The sequence below is a fragment of the Microcaecilia unicolor genome, chromosome 9 (genome assembly GCF_901765095.1).
Source record: "Microcaecilia unicolor chromosome 9, aMicUni1.1, whole genome shotgun sequence".
Lineage (NCBI taxonomy): Eukaryota > Metazoa > Chordata > Amphibia > Gymnophiona > Siphonopidae > Microcaecilia > Microcaecilia unicolor.
The window spans coordinates 147883984-147903219 of NC_044039.1; the positions used below are offsets into that span (position 1 = coordinate 147883984).

The following is a 19236-nucleotide window of genomic DNA, read 5'->3' on the forward strand; positions in this document are numbered from 1 at the left end:
CAGCCTGGATTGCTGTTTTTCCACTTCTTGTGTGTCCTCTCATCCCATCAGCTCTTTATTCAGGTGCATCCTCATTTTACTAAAGTCAGCATGTTTGAAATCCAGGACTTCGTGTTTTGAGTGGCTGCCCTCCGCTTTAACTGTTATATCAAACCGTTTGATAATCACTACTGCCCAGGTGGGCACCAACTCTGATATTGGATACACTTCCTAATTTGTGAGTACCAGATCCAGCATCACTTCTTTCCTCGTGGGTTCCGTCACCATTTGTCTGAGTAGAGCACTTTGAAAGGCATCCACAATCTCTCTACTACTTTCCGATTCCGCAGATGGAACTTTCCAGTCCGCATGCGGCAGGTTGAAATCTCCCAATAACAGCACTTCCCCTTCCTTTCCCAACTTTTGGACATCTAGAACCAGATCTTTATCAAGCTGCTCTGATTGTGTCAAAGGTCTGTAGACAACACCCATATGGATAGAGGTTCCGTCTTCTTTTTCAAAGTGATTCATATCACTTTTTCCTTTCCCCAGGCCCCCTGCACTTCAGTCGCTTTGATATTGTTTCTCACATATAGAAAGCTGCTACTCCACCTTTTTGACCTTCTCTATTCTTCCTAAATAGATTATAAGACCCTCCAGAAACTCGGCACTCTGCATTTGCTTCTGGCCTGCATTGCTATCACAGCCTCTTCCTCTCCCCGCACTTCACCACCCTAAAGGTGACTGGCTGGTTACTGTTAGCAATGCAGGCACGTCTCTTGTTTTCAATTTAACCTCCTTGTGTGGCGGCGGCCCCCCTCCCTCACGCCATCTCCTGTTCCCAAGTACCGCCATGTGCTTTGTGCCACCCCCCCTCGTGATTTCTCCTGTTCCCAATTACCTCCTCCTTGTAGGGTGGCGGTGGCAGGTTGCTGTTCCCATCCAGACATAGTTCAGGCGCCCTCTGCCGCCACTTCCTGCAGCCACGCCCAGAGCCAGCGGAGAATGGAGCAGCACTGAGGAAGAGTGGCAGAGCCCTGGAGCTTAGCGGCCCAACCATGAAGCTCCTCAAACCCAGTTCTTCTGCTGTAACTTCCTGTTTCGCGAAACAGGAAGTTTCATCAGAAGGCGGGAGTCAGCAAAGGAAGGAAGGCCCGGAGCATCCCATTCATGGGAGTCATGGAACCATGTCTTCATGATAGCAACAACATCTAAATCTGCCTATACCATCAGGGCTTGCAAATCATTAACTGTGTTGCTTAGACTGCTTGCATATTTGTACTGAACAAAATACAAAGACATCTGCAATGCACATTTCCCAGTGTTTGTTTATTAAAACGTATTATACCTCTTATTCTGGCCAGCAGATCTGAGTGGTTTACACACTAAAAAAAAAAAAAAAACAGGTCCACAAAAAAAAAGGAAAAAGGAGCGCCAATTATTAACAGAATAGTAAAACTCCAAACACCCGAGCATACATATAGTTATAGTCCTCTACTATTCCAATCTACATACTCGGACAACCTTCTCAACCTGACTTACTGCAAGTCTAGAGGATCAGACAAATCAGAGAGAGATGTTATAAGCCAATTTAAAAAGGTGTTTTCAAAAGAGAATTAACCCTTGTAAAAGAGAGTTCAGTACGAATATTGGTTGAAGCTCATTCTATAATTTAGGAGATTTAAAGAAAAATGCAATATGATGAATGGATTCCAGATTAGCTGACCTATGATTAGGGAGAACTAAGCAATTAGAATTAAGGGAATGTAATTTCTGAGACGGAGCATACAGAATAGTTAAAGAAGATAAGTAAGACAGTTGGCCCAAATGCTTACATATGCCAGTTAATAAATTCAAAATATAACGCTTTTTTTTTTCTTTTAGCTTTGGACATTTTATTTTTCCAAGCATATTGTAGGTCTGTTTTTATTTTCTGCTTTGTTGTCTATGGTTCTGCACACTGGAAATGAAAGCCTGGTAAGCAAGGTTTGCTGCTGGCAGTCTAGAGAAGGAGCACTGCTCACAGAAAATTAATGAAGAATGTGGTAGTTTGTGTTGCTGTATCTGCTGCCACTGGGCTGTACTTTTTGCTGCAGCCTTCCCTTCGGAGTTGTTTCCATGTTTGTGCCTGCCCTGTGACACACCTCCCAGGATCTCGTGACCTGACATCCGGGTTGAGAACCGCTGCTCTAGAGTGAAAAAGTTTGTTATGCTATGCAGAGCTAAAGAGCCAGTGAAAACAGGAGGAGCATTGTCAGTCATATTAGCTGTTATAACATTTATTTTAAATCTCAATGGATTTTTACTGTGCAGTAACTAAGCATGTAAATAAGGATGTTTCTTCAGTAAACTGAGAATATATGAGGTATGGGATAGAGAATGACTCGGGGACAAAGTTTGTCCTGTCCCCACCTCGCCTCGTCTGATCCCATCCGCAGAAGCCTTGAACAGTTAGGATTTTATATTTAAATTATTTTATTAAAGTATAAAAAGAAACAGTATTCTGTACAACTGTTATTTTATAAATCATAACCAATTCAGAACAAAAATCAAAGAAATCTGTTCCCCCCCCCCCCCCCCCCCCCCCCACAACAAGACTGCATTCTCAGTGTCCAGAGGGAGGGAAGATTTTTCAAAGGAAGGTTTCGTGTAAGGATGATAGATGTTGTTGCTGTCTATGGAGATATTTTTGGAAGACCCTCCAGAAACTCGGCACTCTGCATTTGCTTCTGGCCTGCATTGCTATCACAGCCTCTTCCTCTCCCCGCACTTCACCACCCTAAAGGTGACTGGCTGGTTACTGTTAGCAATGCAGGCCCGTCTCTTGTTTTCAATTTAACCTCCTTGTGTGGCGGCGGCCCCCCCTCCCTCATGCCATCTCCTGTTCCCAAGTACCGCCATGTGCTTTGTGCCACCCCCCCTCGTGATTTCTCCTGTTCCCAATTACCTCCTCCTTGTAGGGTGGCGGTGGCAGGTTGCTGTTCCCATCCAGACATAGTTCAGGCGCCCTCTGCCGCCACTTCCTGCAGCCACGCCCAGAGCCAGCGGAGAATGGAGCAGCACTGAGGAAGAGTGGCAGAGCCCTGGAGCTTAGCGGCCCAACCTTGAAGCTCCTCAAACCCAGTTCTTCTGCTGTAACTTCCTGTTTCGCGAAACAGGAAGTTTCATCAGAAGGCGGGAGTCAGCAAAGGAAGGAAGGCCCGGAGCAGGCCTATGGGAATCTCCTTGGGTCGTGACGGGGAGGAAGGTAAGGGAAGGAAGAACAAAGGAAGGAGGGAGGGAGGAGGTGCTGAATCCGCTGTAATCATGGTTTTTAATTTTTACCTTGTGAGCAAGGCTTTTTACCGCTCCCACTGGGTGATAAAAAGTTTTATTTCTGCACCTGCAGTAAACCTTGGTAAACAAAACCTTTTCCTGTGGATTACCTCAGTTCCCTGTATAGGAGCCTTTGTCAGGCAGAGCTAATGACATGTCGTAATATGCGAGTATTTTATTCTTAGAAATCCCTTTGTTTTATTTGTGTTAACCTGAAAGCAACGATTGTAACTCAAGTCACAACTTTGATTAAACTGAATGGAAAGTACAAGTAAGTACAGGTAATTCTCAAGCTGGCTAACTCCCTGGGGTATGACATTTTGTAAAACAGTACCAGGCAGTACAAGATCTACAAATTGTCTAGCTCTTAACATTGTCTCTCTATTTTTTTCTCTATTGGTTGTCATATAGGGTGGATATGGTGAGGTTGTATGTGGAAGTTAAGGGTGTGTTATGAGAAAAGTTTGTTCTCCTTTAATTGCTTCAGAATTTTTTCTTCATCTTTTCTTGATCTGGGCCAATTTGCTTGGAGAGAGGGAGAAGACCAAAGGTGACTTTTTTTGAATGGAGTGTTTGGCTACATTCTGTATCCTCTAACCACATCCAGTAATAAAGTATTGGGGATTTTTTTTTTTTGGGGGGGGGGGGTTTCTCTGAAAATATTGACCTGATATTTCTGATTTTCAAACTCATATTTGATATTTGTGTTTTCTACCAGTGAGCCAAAATTTGGTGACTTGCTATTTCTTCTTTGAAGAATTTTTTTTTTTTCTGAGCTACACATGTACAAACCATTTGGACATAATCCTTTCCAGCATTCTGTTGGTGCCTGCATATACTATGCTTTGGTTGTACCACATAAAGGCGGTATGTCAAATCCATTACCCTTACTCCTGTATGCTTGAAGCATAAAAACAGGCAATATTTAGAACTACAGAGAATTTGTTTTAATAATGAAGACTAAGCTGAAACATCTTCTATCTTGAGAAAAACATCTTTTCAGTAAATTCATTGTACTTATGAGCAAACAACCAAAAACGGCAAAAGACTATACAGTGGTGGAAATAAGTATTTGATCCCTTGCTGATTTTGTAAGTTTGCCCACTGACAAAGACATGAGCAGCCCATAATTGAAGGGTAGGTTATTGGTAACAGTGAGAGATAGCACATCACAAATTAAATCCGGAAAATCACATTGTGGAAAGTATATGAATTTATTTGCATTCTGCAGAGGGAAATAAGTATTTGATCCCCCACCAACCAGTAAGAGATCTGGCCCCTACAGACCAGGTAGATGCTCCAAATCAACTCGTTACCTGCATGACAGACAGCTGTCGGCAATGGTCACCTGTATGAAAGACACCTGTCCACAGACTCAGTGAATCAGTCAGACTCTAACCTCTACAAAATGGCCAAGAGCAAGGAGCTGTCTAAGGATGTCAGGGACAAGATCATACACCTGCACAAGGCTGGAATGGGCTACAAAACCTTCAGTAAGACGCTGGGCGAGAAGGAGACAACTGTTGGTGCCATAGTAAGAAAATGGAAGAAGTACAAAATGACTGTCAATCGACAAAGATCTGGGGCTCCACGCAAAATCTCACCTCGTGGGGTATCCTTGATCATGAGGAAGGTTAGAAATCAGCCTACAACTACAAGGGGGGAACTTGTCAATGATCTCAAGGCAGCTGGGACCACTGTCACCACGAAAACCATTGGTAACACATTACGACATAACGGATTGCAATCCTGCAGTGCCCGCAAGGTCCCCCTGCTCCGGAAGGCACATGTAACGGCCCGTCTGAAGTTTGCCAGTGAACACCTGGATGATGCCGAGAGTGATTGGGAGAAGGTGCTGTGGTCAGATGAGACAAAAATTGAGCTCTTTGGCATGAACTCAACTCGCCGTGTTTGGAGGAAGAGAAATGCTGCCTATGACCCAAAGAACACCGTCCCCACTGTCAAGCATGGAGGTGGAAATGTTATGTTTTGGGGGTGTTTCTTTGCTAAGGGCACAGGACTACTTCACCGCATCAATGAGAGAATGGATGGGGCCATGTACCGTACAATTCTGAGTGACAACCTCCTTCCCTCCGCCAGGGCCTTAAAAATGGGTCGTGGCTGGGTCTTCCAGCACGACAATGACCCAAAACATACAGCCAAGGCAACAAAGGAGTGGCTCAGGAAGAAGCACATTAGGGTCATGGAGTGGCCTAGCCAGTCACCAGACCTTAATCCCATTGAAAACTTATGGAGGGAGCTGAAGCTGCGAGTTGCCAAGCGACAGCCCAGAACTCTTAATGATTTAGAGATGATCTGCAAAGAGGAGTGGACCAAAATTCCTCCTGACATGTGTGCAAACCTCATCATCAACTACAGAAGACGTCTGACCGCTGTGCTTGCCAACAAGGGTTTTGCCACCAAGTATTAGGTCTTGTTTGCCAGAGGGATTAAATACTTATTTCCCTCTGCAGAATGCAAATAAATTCATATACTTTCCACAATGTGATTTTCCGGATTTAATTTGTGATGTGCTATCTCTCACTGTTACCAATAACCTACCCTTCAATTATGGGCTGCTCATGTCTTTGTCAGTGGGCAAACTTACAAAATCAGCAAGGGATCAAATACTTATTTCCACCACTGTATGTACCTAGATCCAATAACACAGGTTTTGGATTGTTTTTCTTTTTTAAAGGTATACCACAGCAAATGCTGAATCTGATTACGATCAGCAGAGCTACAAAGAGAGCGAGGAAGAGGATGAAATCAGCTCTGAGACAGTAAAGCTTGCACGGAGGGATTCGTTGGACCTTGGAATTGAGGATGAAGGAACTTTAGCCTTTGACCTAGTAGCAGAAGAAGAATTTGCAAACCTGTTGAGGCAGACAGACCAATTGCACGAGGGTGACAGGAAGGAGAAGTTGGTTGGATTCCAGCTGGTACTTAGCAATAAATTGCTGGTAAAGTTTCATTTATTATTTTACTGTATAATTTTCTAGTGAAAAACCACAGGGCTGGCCTAACATTAGGCAAGATTAGGCAGTAGGCTAGGACAGCAGGTTGTAGGAGGAGGGGTTAGCATAAAACAACTGTACTCAAAGCAAAACACTGGGTTCCGTCGGCCACACAAACTCAAAGAACCATCAGTGCGTAATTTTACCTGACAAAATGTAATATTTAGATTATTCAATTATGCATTTTTATAGAAGTATTGGATGGTTATGATTACAGTGTATTAAAATATTGGAGGGGGGCATGAAAGACTAGGGATCCAAAAATGTAATTGAGGCTGAAAATTAAATTTTTTTTTTTGGGGGGGGGGTAAGGTTGAAAGTTCGTCTAGGGTGCCCATTACTCTTTCATTTGTGCCTGGTAATTCATAAAACAGCCTTATCTACCTAATTTTCAAAGTCTCTTTTCATAAAGCTGCATTCTAGTTGGCATCTTAGCACACAGAAAAGCACTTCCTCCCCAAACCTTTAACCAACCACTGTTTGGTTTAATATAACTTCTTCAAAAGCATAGAAAGAATGAGTATTTGCTGCTAATTTTTTGGATTACTATGCAGCAATGGAATTTTAAGTTGGAGAAACATCATTATTTGAAGATTAGATACAAAGAGAAGTGGAAAGTGGACCAGTGACTCAAGAGACCGGGACTACAGAATCAAGTATGAAAATCTTTATTGTAGACTCGACACAGATCTGTGTTTCAGCCACAGGCCTGCTTCAGGAGTCTCAGTTGTATCTGTGGTCAAAGGAAATTCCACAAGGAAACTGATACTGATGGTATAAGGTTTTTTTTTTTCTGTCATTTTGCTTCAGCCCTAGAGCTGCGATACTTCTCTCGTTGTTTGCTCTAAAGGTCTTTCTCCAGACCATTAGTATCGGTTCCCTTGTGGAATTTCCTTTGACCACAGATACTACTGAGACTCCTGAGGCAGGCCTGTGGCCGAAACACAGATTTGTGTCGAGTCTACAATAAAGATTTTCGCACTTGATTCTGTAGTCCCGGTCTCTTGAGTCACTGGTCCACTTCTCAGTTCTCTTTGTATCTGTTCATTTCGTGGGATTTAGACATTTGTTCATCTTGGTGGACTTCCCGTCTTTATTTGAAGATTAGTCTATTTGTCTTCATTGAAAAATTTGAACTATTCTAGTATTATAAGACTGTTAAATTTCTTTGTGAGAGTGGAGGAGTGGCCTAGTGGTTAGGGTGGTGGACTCTGGTCCTGGGGAACTGAGGAACTGAGTTCGATTCCCACTTCAGGCACAGCTCCTTGTGACTCTGGGCAAGTCACTTAACCCTCCATTGCCCCAGGTACAAATAAGTACGTGTATATGTAAGCCGCATTGAGCCTGCCATGAGTGCGCGGGGTACAAATGTAACTAAAAAAAAAATAATAATAATATTGAGTTTATGCCCTTTACTGTTGCACTGTCTTCTATATGGAGTTTATTTTAGGACCAATGATGGTACCAGCTAGTGTATGAGACCCTGAGTTGTTTTAGGGTCCATTTTTGCTACACTGAGGTCCCTTTTCTCCATTATAATAGTAAATATGGTTCACCAGTGATCCTCCGGTTATTTGAAGATGATTGAGTTAGTTGATATTTTTTTCTCTCCACTCTTTATTGTGTGGTCATTCATTGATAATAAATGTGTTCTACTTTGCACAGTAACAATGTGTGTTGGAGAATTGGTAGGTTGGGTAGGTGAAATTGGTCACTCCATTACATAGATCCCACTATTCCAGAACCTGTGGGATAGTCATGTTCATCAACCAGCATGTGGATATAGTGAACTAAAAACTGAGCTGAGACATCTCTCTCTTGGCATCCAGTCCAGCTTCTCGGTATTTTCCATCTCCAGCAGGTGAATGGACACACTTTTCAGCCTCTGGTTCTGAGTGATATGCTCCTGGTCCAGTTGGTCAGCTGATCCCCAGCTGAGCTTTGAGGGTGGCTTGAGTCTGCAGAGTCATATCTGGAGGTCTTCAGATCCGTGTCTCCTGTGGAGCTCTCCTTTTCCAGTTCAACAACCTTTAAAAAAAAAAAAAAAGAGAGAGAAAGAAAGATAGGAGAAGGAAAGAAGTTTACTGGAAAGTGTGGGACAGAGTATCAGTCCTGATTCTTTCTCAGCTGGAGTAAAACTTGTGGAGACTGAGCTTGAGAGGGAGCAGCCGTCAGTGGTAAGTCTGACTAAAGTTTAACTCGGAACTGCTGGAAAGGCTGCAAGTTCTACTTGGTACAGGGGAGGGATCCTGACTTACTGCTTGGAACCGCCGTTGTTTGCTTTTGTTTCAATTGAGGTGAAGGTGAATGGCTCCCTTGGAGACAGTTCAGTGGTTTTCCTGCTGTGGGACCCACCAGCTGGTGTCGGGGTTGCAGTGCATGAAAGCCGGGAATCCCACTGGAAGTGGGGGAAACTGTCGACAGCAGCATGTCTTCGGATTTGGCATGACATGTTTGGGACTTTGGGCTCTCCATTAGAGCTGGTGCACAGTTTGATGCAGGGAGAGCATGGGAACCAGCGCTATTTTGTCAGGGTTGACTGGCATTTAGGAACAGCCTCTGATCACGTGCAGAGTACATTCGCCATTTTACAACCTCAGGGTCCAACAGAGCATTCAGCTGCATCAGGATCTTTTGTTTTCTCCGGAGTTTATATTGGTCTTACAACAGGCCTATTTACTGAAGCAGGGATAGTCAGAATTGCTGCAAGGTGCTTCAGTTTCTCACCCTGCTGCCCCTCTGGCTCCGAAGAGATCTTGTTTAGCCTCATCTGTCCGCTCCTGGAGGCATGTCTCTGCTTCTCCCTCTTTATCTGATGTGTCCTCGGTCTATTCAGAGGAGCTATTCAAGCGACAGTGTGCAGCTCATGTGTGGCTACAGCATGCTTGAAGTGGCATTAGCAGTCAGCAACACAAGATGGGTACTAAAACGCCCAGCTTGAAAGCAGGATTGGCCTGATTGGCAGGTGCTATTTATGACATGTTACAGGTTATGGCCCGCAATATGTCTTTGGGTGTTACGGCACGTCAGTAACTCTCTGGTTGTGACATTGGGGAGCAGATGCAGCCTCAGTCATGTCTAATTAAACTGCTCTTTTAGAGCAAGTGGCAAAATTTGGAGATGATTTCAGTAACTCGGTGAAAGAACTGGGGGAAACTAAGCCACAGCGGTTGCCGGAGGATAAGCCAAAGGTCTCTGGTTGTCCGCCTTCAGGGGGCTCTCGATCTTGATTTTGAGACAGCAGATGGTACCGGCCTTGTCGTCAGCAATATGGTCAAAAGTCCCGCTTTCAGGCATGCCAATCTTCCTTTTGTGCAGACAGGAAGAAGTCCTCTCAGTCATCTAAAACGTTCAATGCCTCCTGAGCTTCGCAGTGATGCGAGGCTGGACCACTCTTTTCTTCCTCCAGTCTGAGGACATCTTCAGGAGTTTCAGGAGATGTGGGCCAAAATCACATCAGACCAGTGGGTTCTGGATATTGTTACAGAAGGCTACAAGTTTGGAAGTTCTCCCTCCCGGTCGCTCCTCTCTTCTTGAAGCCTCCTTGTTGAAAAGGAACCAAAGTGGTCGAGGTTCAGGTCACCGTAGATTTCTTGCTGTTGCTCCTGGCTATTGTTCCAGTTCCCCAAGCCTCAAAGAAGACAGTTTTTGTCTGTTCTTAGGTGTCAAAGGTCTAAGCTGCTGCCTCAGAGTGTCCTCCTTTGGCATGGAAACACTAAGAACAGTTATAGCCTTAGTTCAAGCGGGAAAAGTTCTCACCACCCTCGATCTCAAGCAGACGTACTTGCATATACCCGTATGTCCGCTTCATCGGAGGTTTCTATGTTTTGCAGTGCTGAACCATCACTTCCAGTTCAGGGCTTTGCCTCTCAGTCTCACCACAGCACCAAGAATGTCTACCAGGGTGGTGGTGGTGGTGGTGGCCTTCCTTCAGTGCCGGGGAATCAGAGTTCACCCGTATCTCAATGACTGATTCATTCGTGCTTTGTCCTATTCAGACAAAATTGTCTGTCTTCTGCAGTCATTGGATTGGGTGATTAATTTTATGAAGAGCAGACTAACTCCATTGCAGATGCTGGAGTATCTAGGCAGTCTGTTCAACACAACATGGAAGAGGATCTTCCTCCCGGAACGCAGGAGGTCGAAGCTGGTTCAACAGATTCGTATTCTCCTCAGTCAAGGCGGGCCCAGGGTCTGGGACTATTTTCTGGTTCTGGTGTCAATGATAGCGGTGATGAAAGTGGTGCCATGGGCAAAGGCTCATATGTGGCCACATATGAGCCCTTGCCCATGGCACCACTTTCATCACCGCTATCATTGACACCAGAAGTGTCTTTTCTCATCCGCTAGTCTCCTGTGTCACAGAAGTACGACCTTCATCTTTCTTGGATGCTGGTTTTCAGACAGAGTATGCAGTGTTGGTTGTCACCTAGGAATTTGATCGTCGGAGCTCCCTTTCCAAAAACACAATGGGAGGTGGTTACAACGGACGCCAGCAAGTTGGGTTGGGGAGCTCGTTACAAGTTCCATTTGGCACAGGGCACCTGGATGGACCAGGAGTCTCGGTGGTCAGTAAATTGCTTGGAGTTCAGGGCAGTGCAGAATACCTTATATGACTGTGCTCCCTTTCTGGTGGGGGCCCCAGTCAAAGTTTTCTCTGACAATGTGATGGCGGTGGCTTATATCAACAAGCAAGGCGGGACCTGCAGCCGTTGGATTTCAGTGGAGGTGGCCTCCCTCATGAATTGGGCAGAGAAAAATCTTCACTGTTTTGTTAGCAGCTCACATCGCTGGCTCCTTGAATGTGGAGGTGAACTTTCTTGGTGGTTGCATCGGCATATAGGGTTTCGGAGCTTCAGGCTGTCTTGTCGGGATCCCTTTCTTCGCTTTTCAGAGGTGGGGGTCTTCCTGTGCACAATGTCTTCGTTTCTTCCAAAATTGGTATCAGCATTTTATCTCAACCAATCTGTGGAGCTTCTGCCCTTTTGCAGAGAGGATGAAGAGGTGCAGTATTCTGCCTTGAAGCTTCTCAATGTGCGTAGAATCCTCATTAGATATCTGGAGGTCACAAGTGAGTTTCGCAAATTGGACAGGCTGTGTTTTTTGGCAAGCAGAGCTTGGCTTCATGGCTTCCAAGCCCGTAGTTGTTAGATGACTGAAGGAGGCTTTGGCGTCATCTTATTTGTTTGTGGGGAAGCAGGCTCCTCAGGTCTTGTGGGCTCATTCTACGAGGCATACAGCGACATCCTAGGTGGAGACTACATTACTTTCCCTGGTAAAAATTTGCAAGGCGGCTATGTGGTTGACGCTTATACCTTTGCCAATCACAGGGTGGATGTTGTGATGCTCAGAAGCCAGTTTTGGGACTTCGATCCTCAGAGTGGTGGCTCCTGGATCTCACCCACTCTAGACGTTGCTTTTGAACATCCCACAGGTTCTGAAATAGTGGGAAGCTATGTAATGGAAGGAAAAATTAGGCCATTCCTCGGCACCCCTCCTTAACTTCGGCCTGCTACGAGTGAGGAAGAACACCCACCGGCGCCCATCCGTGCCTCTGGTACCGCATACCACTTTGCGACACCCCAGCCCTTCTGCATATCGTGAAGAGCGTCGGCCAGTCGCCGCCCTGGGGCTACAGGGGCAGAGAAACGGAAGTACACCGCGCAAGCGGCAATTGAATTGACAGAGGGCTGACCAGGGTGCAGTTCCCAGTGGTTCCCTGGGAGACCCGACCCAGGAGATCAGAGAGGCGTGTGGCTAGCCTACCGTCCCGCGCCGCACGAGCCGATGACAGTGTGAAAGTAGCCCCATCCACTGGAAAGGAGAGGTGATTCTGGGTTGCGTGCTCTCTGCTTGAATCGCTGCTGGTTCGCGACTATGATATGTTAATACGTCGGGCCGGCTTCGACCTTATTGAGTCACTGTGTTGCTTTCTCCAGGAGCGAAAGGCGCAGGACCCATCCTTGGAAGTCGTTAAGTGGAGCTCCTGCTCCCTACAGTGTCAAAGATTATGCTAGCTTCAAAGAATGCCATTACTACTACTACTACTACTACTACTTAACATTTCTAGAGCGCTACTCGGGTTACGCGGTGCTGTACAGTTTAACAAAGAAGGACAGTCCCTGCTCAATGGAGCTTACAAACTAAAGGACGAAATGTCAAGTTGGGGTAACCTAGATTTCCTGAATAGAGGTATAGTGGTTAGGTGCCGAAGGCGACATTGAAGAGGTGGGCTTTGAGCAAGGATTTGAAGATGGGCAGGGAGGGGGCCTGGCGTATAGGCTCAGGGAGTTTACCCAAGCATGGGGTGAGGTGAGGCAGAAAGGGCAGAGCCTGGAATTGGCGGTGGGGGAGAAGGGTACTGAAAGGAGGGATTTGTCTTGAGAGCGGAGGTTACGGGTAGGAACGTAAGGGGAGATGAGGGTAGAGAGGTAGGGAGGGGCTGCTAATCGAGTGCATTTGTAGGTTAGTAGGAGAAGCTTGAACTGTATGCGGTCCCTGATCGGAAGCCAGTGAAGTGACTTGAGGAGAGGGGTGATATGAGTATATTGGTCCAGGCGGAAGATAAGACGTGCAGCAGAGTTCTGAACGGACTGAAGGGGGGATAGATGGCTAAGTGGGAGGCCGGTGAGGAGTAAGTTGCAGTAGTCAAGGCGAGAGGTAATGAGAGAGTGGATGAGAGTTCAGGTGGTGTGCTCAGAGAGGAAAGGGCGAATTTTGCTAATGTTATAGAGGAAGAAGCGACAGGTCTTGGCTATCTGCTGGATATGCGCGGAGAAGGAGAGGGAGGAGTCGAAGATAACTCCGAGGTTGCGGGCAGATGAGACGGGGACGATGAGGGTGTTCTCAACTGAGATAGAGAGTGGAGGGAGAGGAGAAGTGGGTTTGGGTGGGAAGACAATAAGCTCGGTCTTGGCCATGTTCAGTTTCAGGTGGCGGTTGGACATCCAGGCAGCAATGTCGGATAAGCAGGCCGATACTTTGGCCTGGGTTTCAGCAGTGATGTCTGGTGTGAAGAGGTAAAGCTGATGATGTTATCATCTGGAACAATAAAGTTATCAAGGTGGATGATAAACCTATCAATTGGCAGCATTGTGCATTATGGACTCCCAGGAAATCCAAGCTCAGCGGATCTTCGTCTTCAGACCTTTATTGGTTTTGCCACAAAAAAACTGGAACTGGTTCATCTATTGTATGAATGTGACAATTTACAATTATACTGGTGGGACATTTGGGACAAGATTCAGAAAATATCAAATTTTTCTGAACGCTTTAAAGTGAATCGAAACCATAATGAATACCGTCAAACTACTCTTAGCAATGTACTCCTTATCGCTGATCCACCTAACACTAACCACCCCACTCGCAGAAAGTAACACTATACCCATACTACATAATTATCATAGACTGAACAGATACACCACACCTCACCACACTGACAACAACCGAAACAAAGGAAGAACACAAACAAATGAACAACCTCAACAGAAGGAAAAGAAAGGTCATAAAAAACCCACACAAACTAAGAAACGACAACGGACAAAAGTCCACATAACACCGAACACAGAATACCCATATCAAAAAATTAAAGTAGGCTACGTTAATGCCAGATCCGTGGTAAACAAAACAACAATAGTAACAGACTGGATCATGTCAGAAAAACTTGATCTACTCTTCATCACTGAAACCTGGATCCATGATCAAGAGGGACTCTATCATCCTAAACCTATGCCCTCCAGGATACAAAATCACTCACTGGACCAGAAAGGAAAAGAGAGTGGAGGCATAGCACTAATATATCGATCCCACTTTACCATCGAAACCACTGCCGAGTCCATAACAACCCAACTCGAAATAGCCTTAATCAGAATCCACCACAAAACCCTGCTCAACCACCTAAATTGTGTCCTGTTTTACAGACACCATGCAATTAGAACGAAAGCCAGTCAAACTTCATGGACTTCATTTCAAATACTTGTGTATCCAACTCCACCGTACTAGTATTAGGAGATATTAACCTTCACCTAGAAGACCCAAACTCTACCAACGCACGAGAATGCAAGGACTTCCTTCAATTATGGGATCTTAAATGGCCACTGTAGGATCGTTTATCACAGGTAATATATTATCTGTGACCCAGGTTCCCCAAACAGAACTATCTGCAGACAAATTATTCTGTACTCGGTCTAGGGGAGGGAACCTTGGAACCTAGCCAATTACTTCCGCGAGAAAGTTCTGAAACTGAGAAAACAGGCTGAAATATATTAGTTTTTATTATAGATTATCATAGATAAGAAAATATAGATAAGGTATACAAAATAAACCACTCTGGCAAAGCTTTGGCTGAATACAAAAAAAATCCTGGCTGGTAATATTACAACTATATTGTCACACTACACACTCTGTTCCTTACTGGTTACCAGATAATTACACACTGATTGGTCAGGTTACATTATGTCACGAGGTAGTACCGTTATTAGCAGCTTCTCTCCTGATCACGGTATGGCCATAACCCGTCTCTTGCTCAGGTAATTACCACTAACTAAACCCAGACTAATAGGAAATAGATCACCGTGTCTATCACCAGGAAGACCTTCGTGGCAGTCTCTCGGAAGCTGCACAGGATACTTCCCAGACTCAAGCTGAGATTGCAGCGAGTCTTAGTCAGAGCTGGGACCGGAACTCTGCAGCAAACAGGGAGGGCACAGGTCACTCCTTGCAGGTAGCTGAACCATACGGTACTTTTCTCCAGATACACAGTTCATCAGTTGGTGGACCTTATTAGGTCTCTCTGGTCTTCTTTCCACCTCCACCTTCTTCCAAGGATTCCGACTAGCTTCTTTCTTGTTCCCGCTCTTCCCAGTACCTCTTGGTCCGGTGACTGCAGGAACTCAGACTGGATCTTCCTCAGCTCACTGCATGGCAAGAAGGGTCCGTTGTTCTTAACCTTCAAGTTGTTACATTGTGGTATGCATTTTCTGTTTCTCACCCGGCTAGCTGGAGCCATGTCTCACTCCCTTACAGCTTCTCAGGGAGATAAAGGGGGGGGGGCTAGTTTGTCCACAGCATGTCCTTGGATGTTACCTGACTTGCTAGTGATTTTTCAGTTAGCTGAATCAGCTAAATCACTGCTGTGCAGGTCATAGGGTACAGACGCCATCTTGATGTCATAGGATTATGCAGGCCAAGACCAGCAAGGTGAGACACACAGGGAAATACCCCTACACCACATATGCAAACAACCAATGCGAAAGGGCACACACTCGCCCTCATCTCACACAAACTGTCCACAGACCAGAACCTAATAATGACAGAAACACCATGGACCGACCATTACAAACTAAACCTATCCCTAAAATGGTGGAAAAGGGGTTTTCTTTGCATACGAGGACACACAACCCACAGCACAAGAGGCCAAATAGACTCGGAAACATTCTGGCAACAGATATACAATAATGATTGGACAGCACAAACGGACTCCATATTCTAACTCTCAGAATGGGATAAAAGATGTAGAAGCATATTAGACGAAATAGCACCCTTACGAACAAGAACCTCATGCAGACATAACTCGATACTGTGGTTCAATGAAGAACTGAAAAACTTAAAAACACAATCCAGGAAATTCGAACGCGCATGGACAAAAATAAAAGATGAGCACACACTCAACACATGGAAACAAATACAAAGAAAATACAAATACGCAATAAGACAGACCAAAACGTCATACTACAAAACTAAAATAGGGCCGGACTACAAAGACACGAAGAAATTATACCAGCTTGTGAACAAACTACTAGACATAACTCTGGTCACCACAACCAATACTGACATCCCATCTGCAAACAATCTTGCTAAATACTTCAATGAAAAAATTGCAAACCTATGCAAAACTCTACCTCGGGACAACACGGATACTGAAAACTTCATCAATGGTGAATACCCAGCGGTCCGAACCTGGTCAAACTTCGCTCTCCTCACCGCCGATACAGTTACCCAGGCGATTAACCGGTTCTCCAACACTCACTGTCAGTTGGATACCTGCCCCAGCTACCTAATAAAATCCGCCCCCACCGCTTCATAGTAGACCTCACATCCCACTTAAACTACATGCTTCAACAAGGTCTCTTCCCTAAGGAGAAAGTTAACATCCTACTCATCCCAATACCAAAAGACACCAAGAAAAAAAACAAATGACATCACCAACTACTGCCCAGTTGCATCTATCCCACTGGTAGTCAAATTAATGGAAAGCATGGTAACCAAACAACTTAATGATTATATAAACAAATTCACAATACTACATGAATCACAATCAGGATTTCGCCCCCTACATAGCACTGAAACTGTACTACTTACTTTCCTAACTAAATTCAAGCACGAAATAGCAACAGGTAAAAGCATACTTCTCCTCCAATTTGACATGTCTAGTGTGTTCGACATGGTCAACCATAAAATACTACTAAGACTCCTAGATTACTTCGGGATTGGTGGAAACACACTTAAATGGATGAAGGGTTTCCTAACCACTAGAACATATCAAGTGAAATCAAACTCAAACATATCATCACCGTGGAAAGCAGATTGCGGAGTACCTCAAGGATCACCATTATCACTGATCTTTTTCAACCTTATGATGACCCCACTAGCAAGTCCTTATCCAACCAAGGCCTTAACGCATTCATCTATGCGGACAACGTCACAATATACATCCCTTACAAATATGATCTGGCGGAAATTACCAACGAAATCAAGCTCAGCTTGAACATCATGGAATCATGGGCAAATGCATTCCAACTAAAACTCAACACAGAAAAAACACACTGTCTCATCATCTCATCCCAATACAATACATATAAACCCACAAACATAAACACCCCAGGTGTACCCCCTTCCTATCTCAGCCTGAAAATTCTCGGTGTTACAATCGACCGGAACCTCTCACTAGAGAACCAAGCGGAAATCTACAATAAAGAAAATGTTTCACTCAGTGTGGAAACTCAAATGCGTGAAACCATTCTTCCCGAGGGAAATATTTTGCAACTTGATACAATCAATGGTACTAAGCCATGCAGACTACTGCAATGGAATTTATGCGGGATGCAAAAAACAAATCATAAAGAAACTTCAGACTGCTCAAAACACAGCAGCCAGGCTTATATTTGGAAAAACGCGTTTTGAAAGCGCCAAACCCCTCCGAGAAAAACTGCACTGGCTCCCAATCAGAGAACGCATTGCTTTCAAAATCTGCACCCTGGTTCATAAAATTATTTACAGCGAAGCCCCGGAATACATGACAGACTTCATAGACCTGCCAACCAGAAACACAACAAGATCAGCACGAACATACCTAAATCTCCACTACCCAAACTGCAAAGGACTCAAATACAAATCAACTTATGCATCCAGCTTTTCCTATTTAAGCGCACAACTATGGAACGCCCTGCCAAAAGTCATAAAAACAACATATGACCACTTAAATTTCCAGAAATCACTAAAAACAAACCTGTTCAAAAAGGCATACCCCACCGACCTAACATAAAAGCCTGAATACCTGCAACACAACGAAACCAAAGCTCGTAATGGACATAACTTAACTCTTTCTCTCTAAGATCCCCTAATGTGTCTATCACACATGAACCTTATTCTACCACAATATCACCTTGTATTTCTTCATACCAGAATTGGTAAATGCCGATACGGTACCATGTAAGCCACATTGAGCCTGCAAATAGGTGGGAAAATGTGGGATATAAATGTAACATAAATAAAAATAAATTTTCTTTCCATTAGTCCTTCTCACTATTCCAGAGGCCTGCCCGAGGTTTCTGAGATGTTTAGTCAGTTCGAAGTAATGGGTCAAATAACAAATGTCACTTTGCATGGTGCTTCCTGCATATCTCTTGTTCTCTGTAAGTTTTCCAGAAATGTGAGAGGTCCACACATGTTTGCTCATCTGGTTGGTGTTAGGTTAGCGAGTTGTTTAAGGTTGTTGTATGTGTTCCGTGTTTCTCCTTACTACTTGTCTATGTAAATACTGAGGAGATGGACTGGATGCTAAGAGAGATGTCACAGCTCAGTTTTCATTTCTCTATCTCCACCTGGTGGTTGATGGGCACAACTGTCCCACAGGTTCTGGAATAGTCAGAAGGACTATTGGAAAGAAAACTATCAGGTATGACCTAATCTTCCCTCTTAAATGGGGCTGGCTGTAGGCACTCAACTTACCAAGAGTATGTGCATGCTACTTTGTATGTAAAATTGAGATGGAGAAGGAGTAGAGCAAGAGTTGAAAACCCCTTGTCTGATCAGCTAGCTAATACATTGATATGATATGTTCTCGCTGTAGTATGGCGACAGACCAGATTTCCTTTGGCGACTTGCTCGTGCCTACAGTGACATGTGTGAGATAGCTGAGGATGCTGATGAGAAGAAGTCTTATGCGTTAGAAGGTAAGGAAGTGGGTTTGGCAGTTATAACTGGCACCTAGGCCCATTGGAATAGTATGGAGCAACTAAGTTGCAAATCATATAGTTTTTGGACTTTCCCACGTTTTTCCAAGTCGTCATAATCTGAAATCTGTTCTGTGAAACCTGTGTTTGCTTAAGTTTCATTTCCAGCTGACATTCGCCTACACTACCAAACCACCACAGTGATTTAACATCAATTAGTACTATTGCTGGTGGTCTTAGCAGCAAGCCCAAGGATTGTGTAGGCATGGAGACTGTTGGTGAACTTCTGCATGCCATTTTTTAGAAATTTCAGTCACTGTTTGTTGTTTTGTTTTGTTTTTTCATTTAATAGCTATGGAATCAATTTTCAAAATAACTGGTTTAATATTAACAAGTTGTAATTGAACTTTCAGCCAAACCTACCGTATTTTTCAGACCATAAGACGCACCTAGGTTTTAGAGGAGAGAAATAG

At 44.4% G+C, this 19236-nt stretch overlaps 1 protein-coding gene across 5 annotated transcripts in view; it reads left to right on the forward strand.

The window, feature by feature from the left end:
* Positions 1-19236, forward strand: part of RMDN3 (regulator of microtubule dynamics 3) — a 122813-nt gene that overhangs the window by 42169 nt on the left and 61408 nt on the right. For all 5 annotated transcript variants that reach the window (XM_030214727.1, XM_030214726.1, XM_030214728.1 and 2 more), the window contains 2 exons: positions 5993-6257; positions 18661-18763. In XM_030214727.1, the coding sequence (XP_030070587.1) occupies positions 5993-6257; positions 18661-18763 (368 nt within the window). The remainder of the gene's footprint in view (positions 1-5992; positions 6258-18660; positions 18764-19236) is intronic.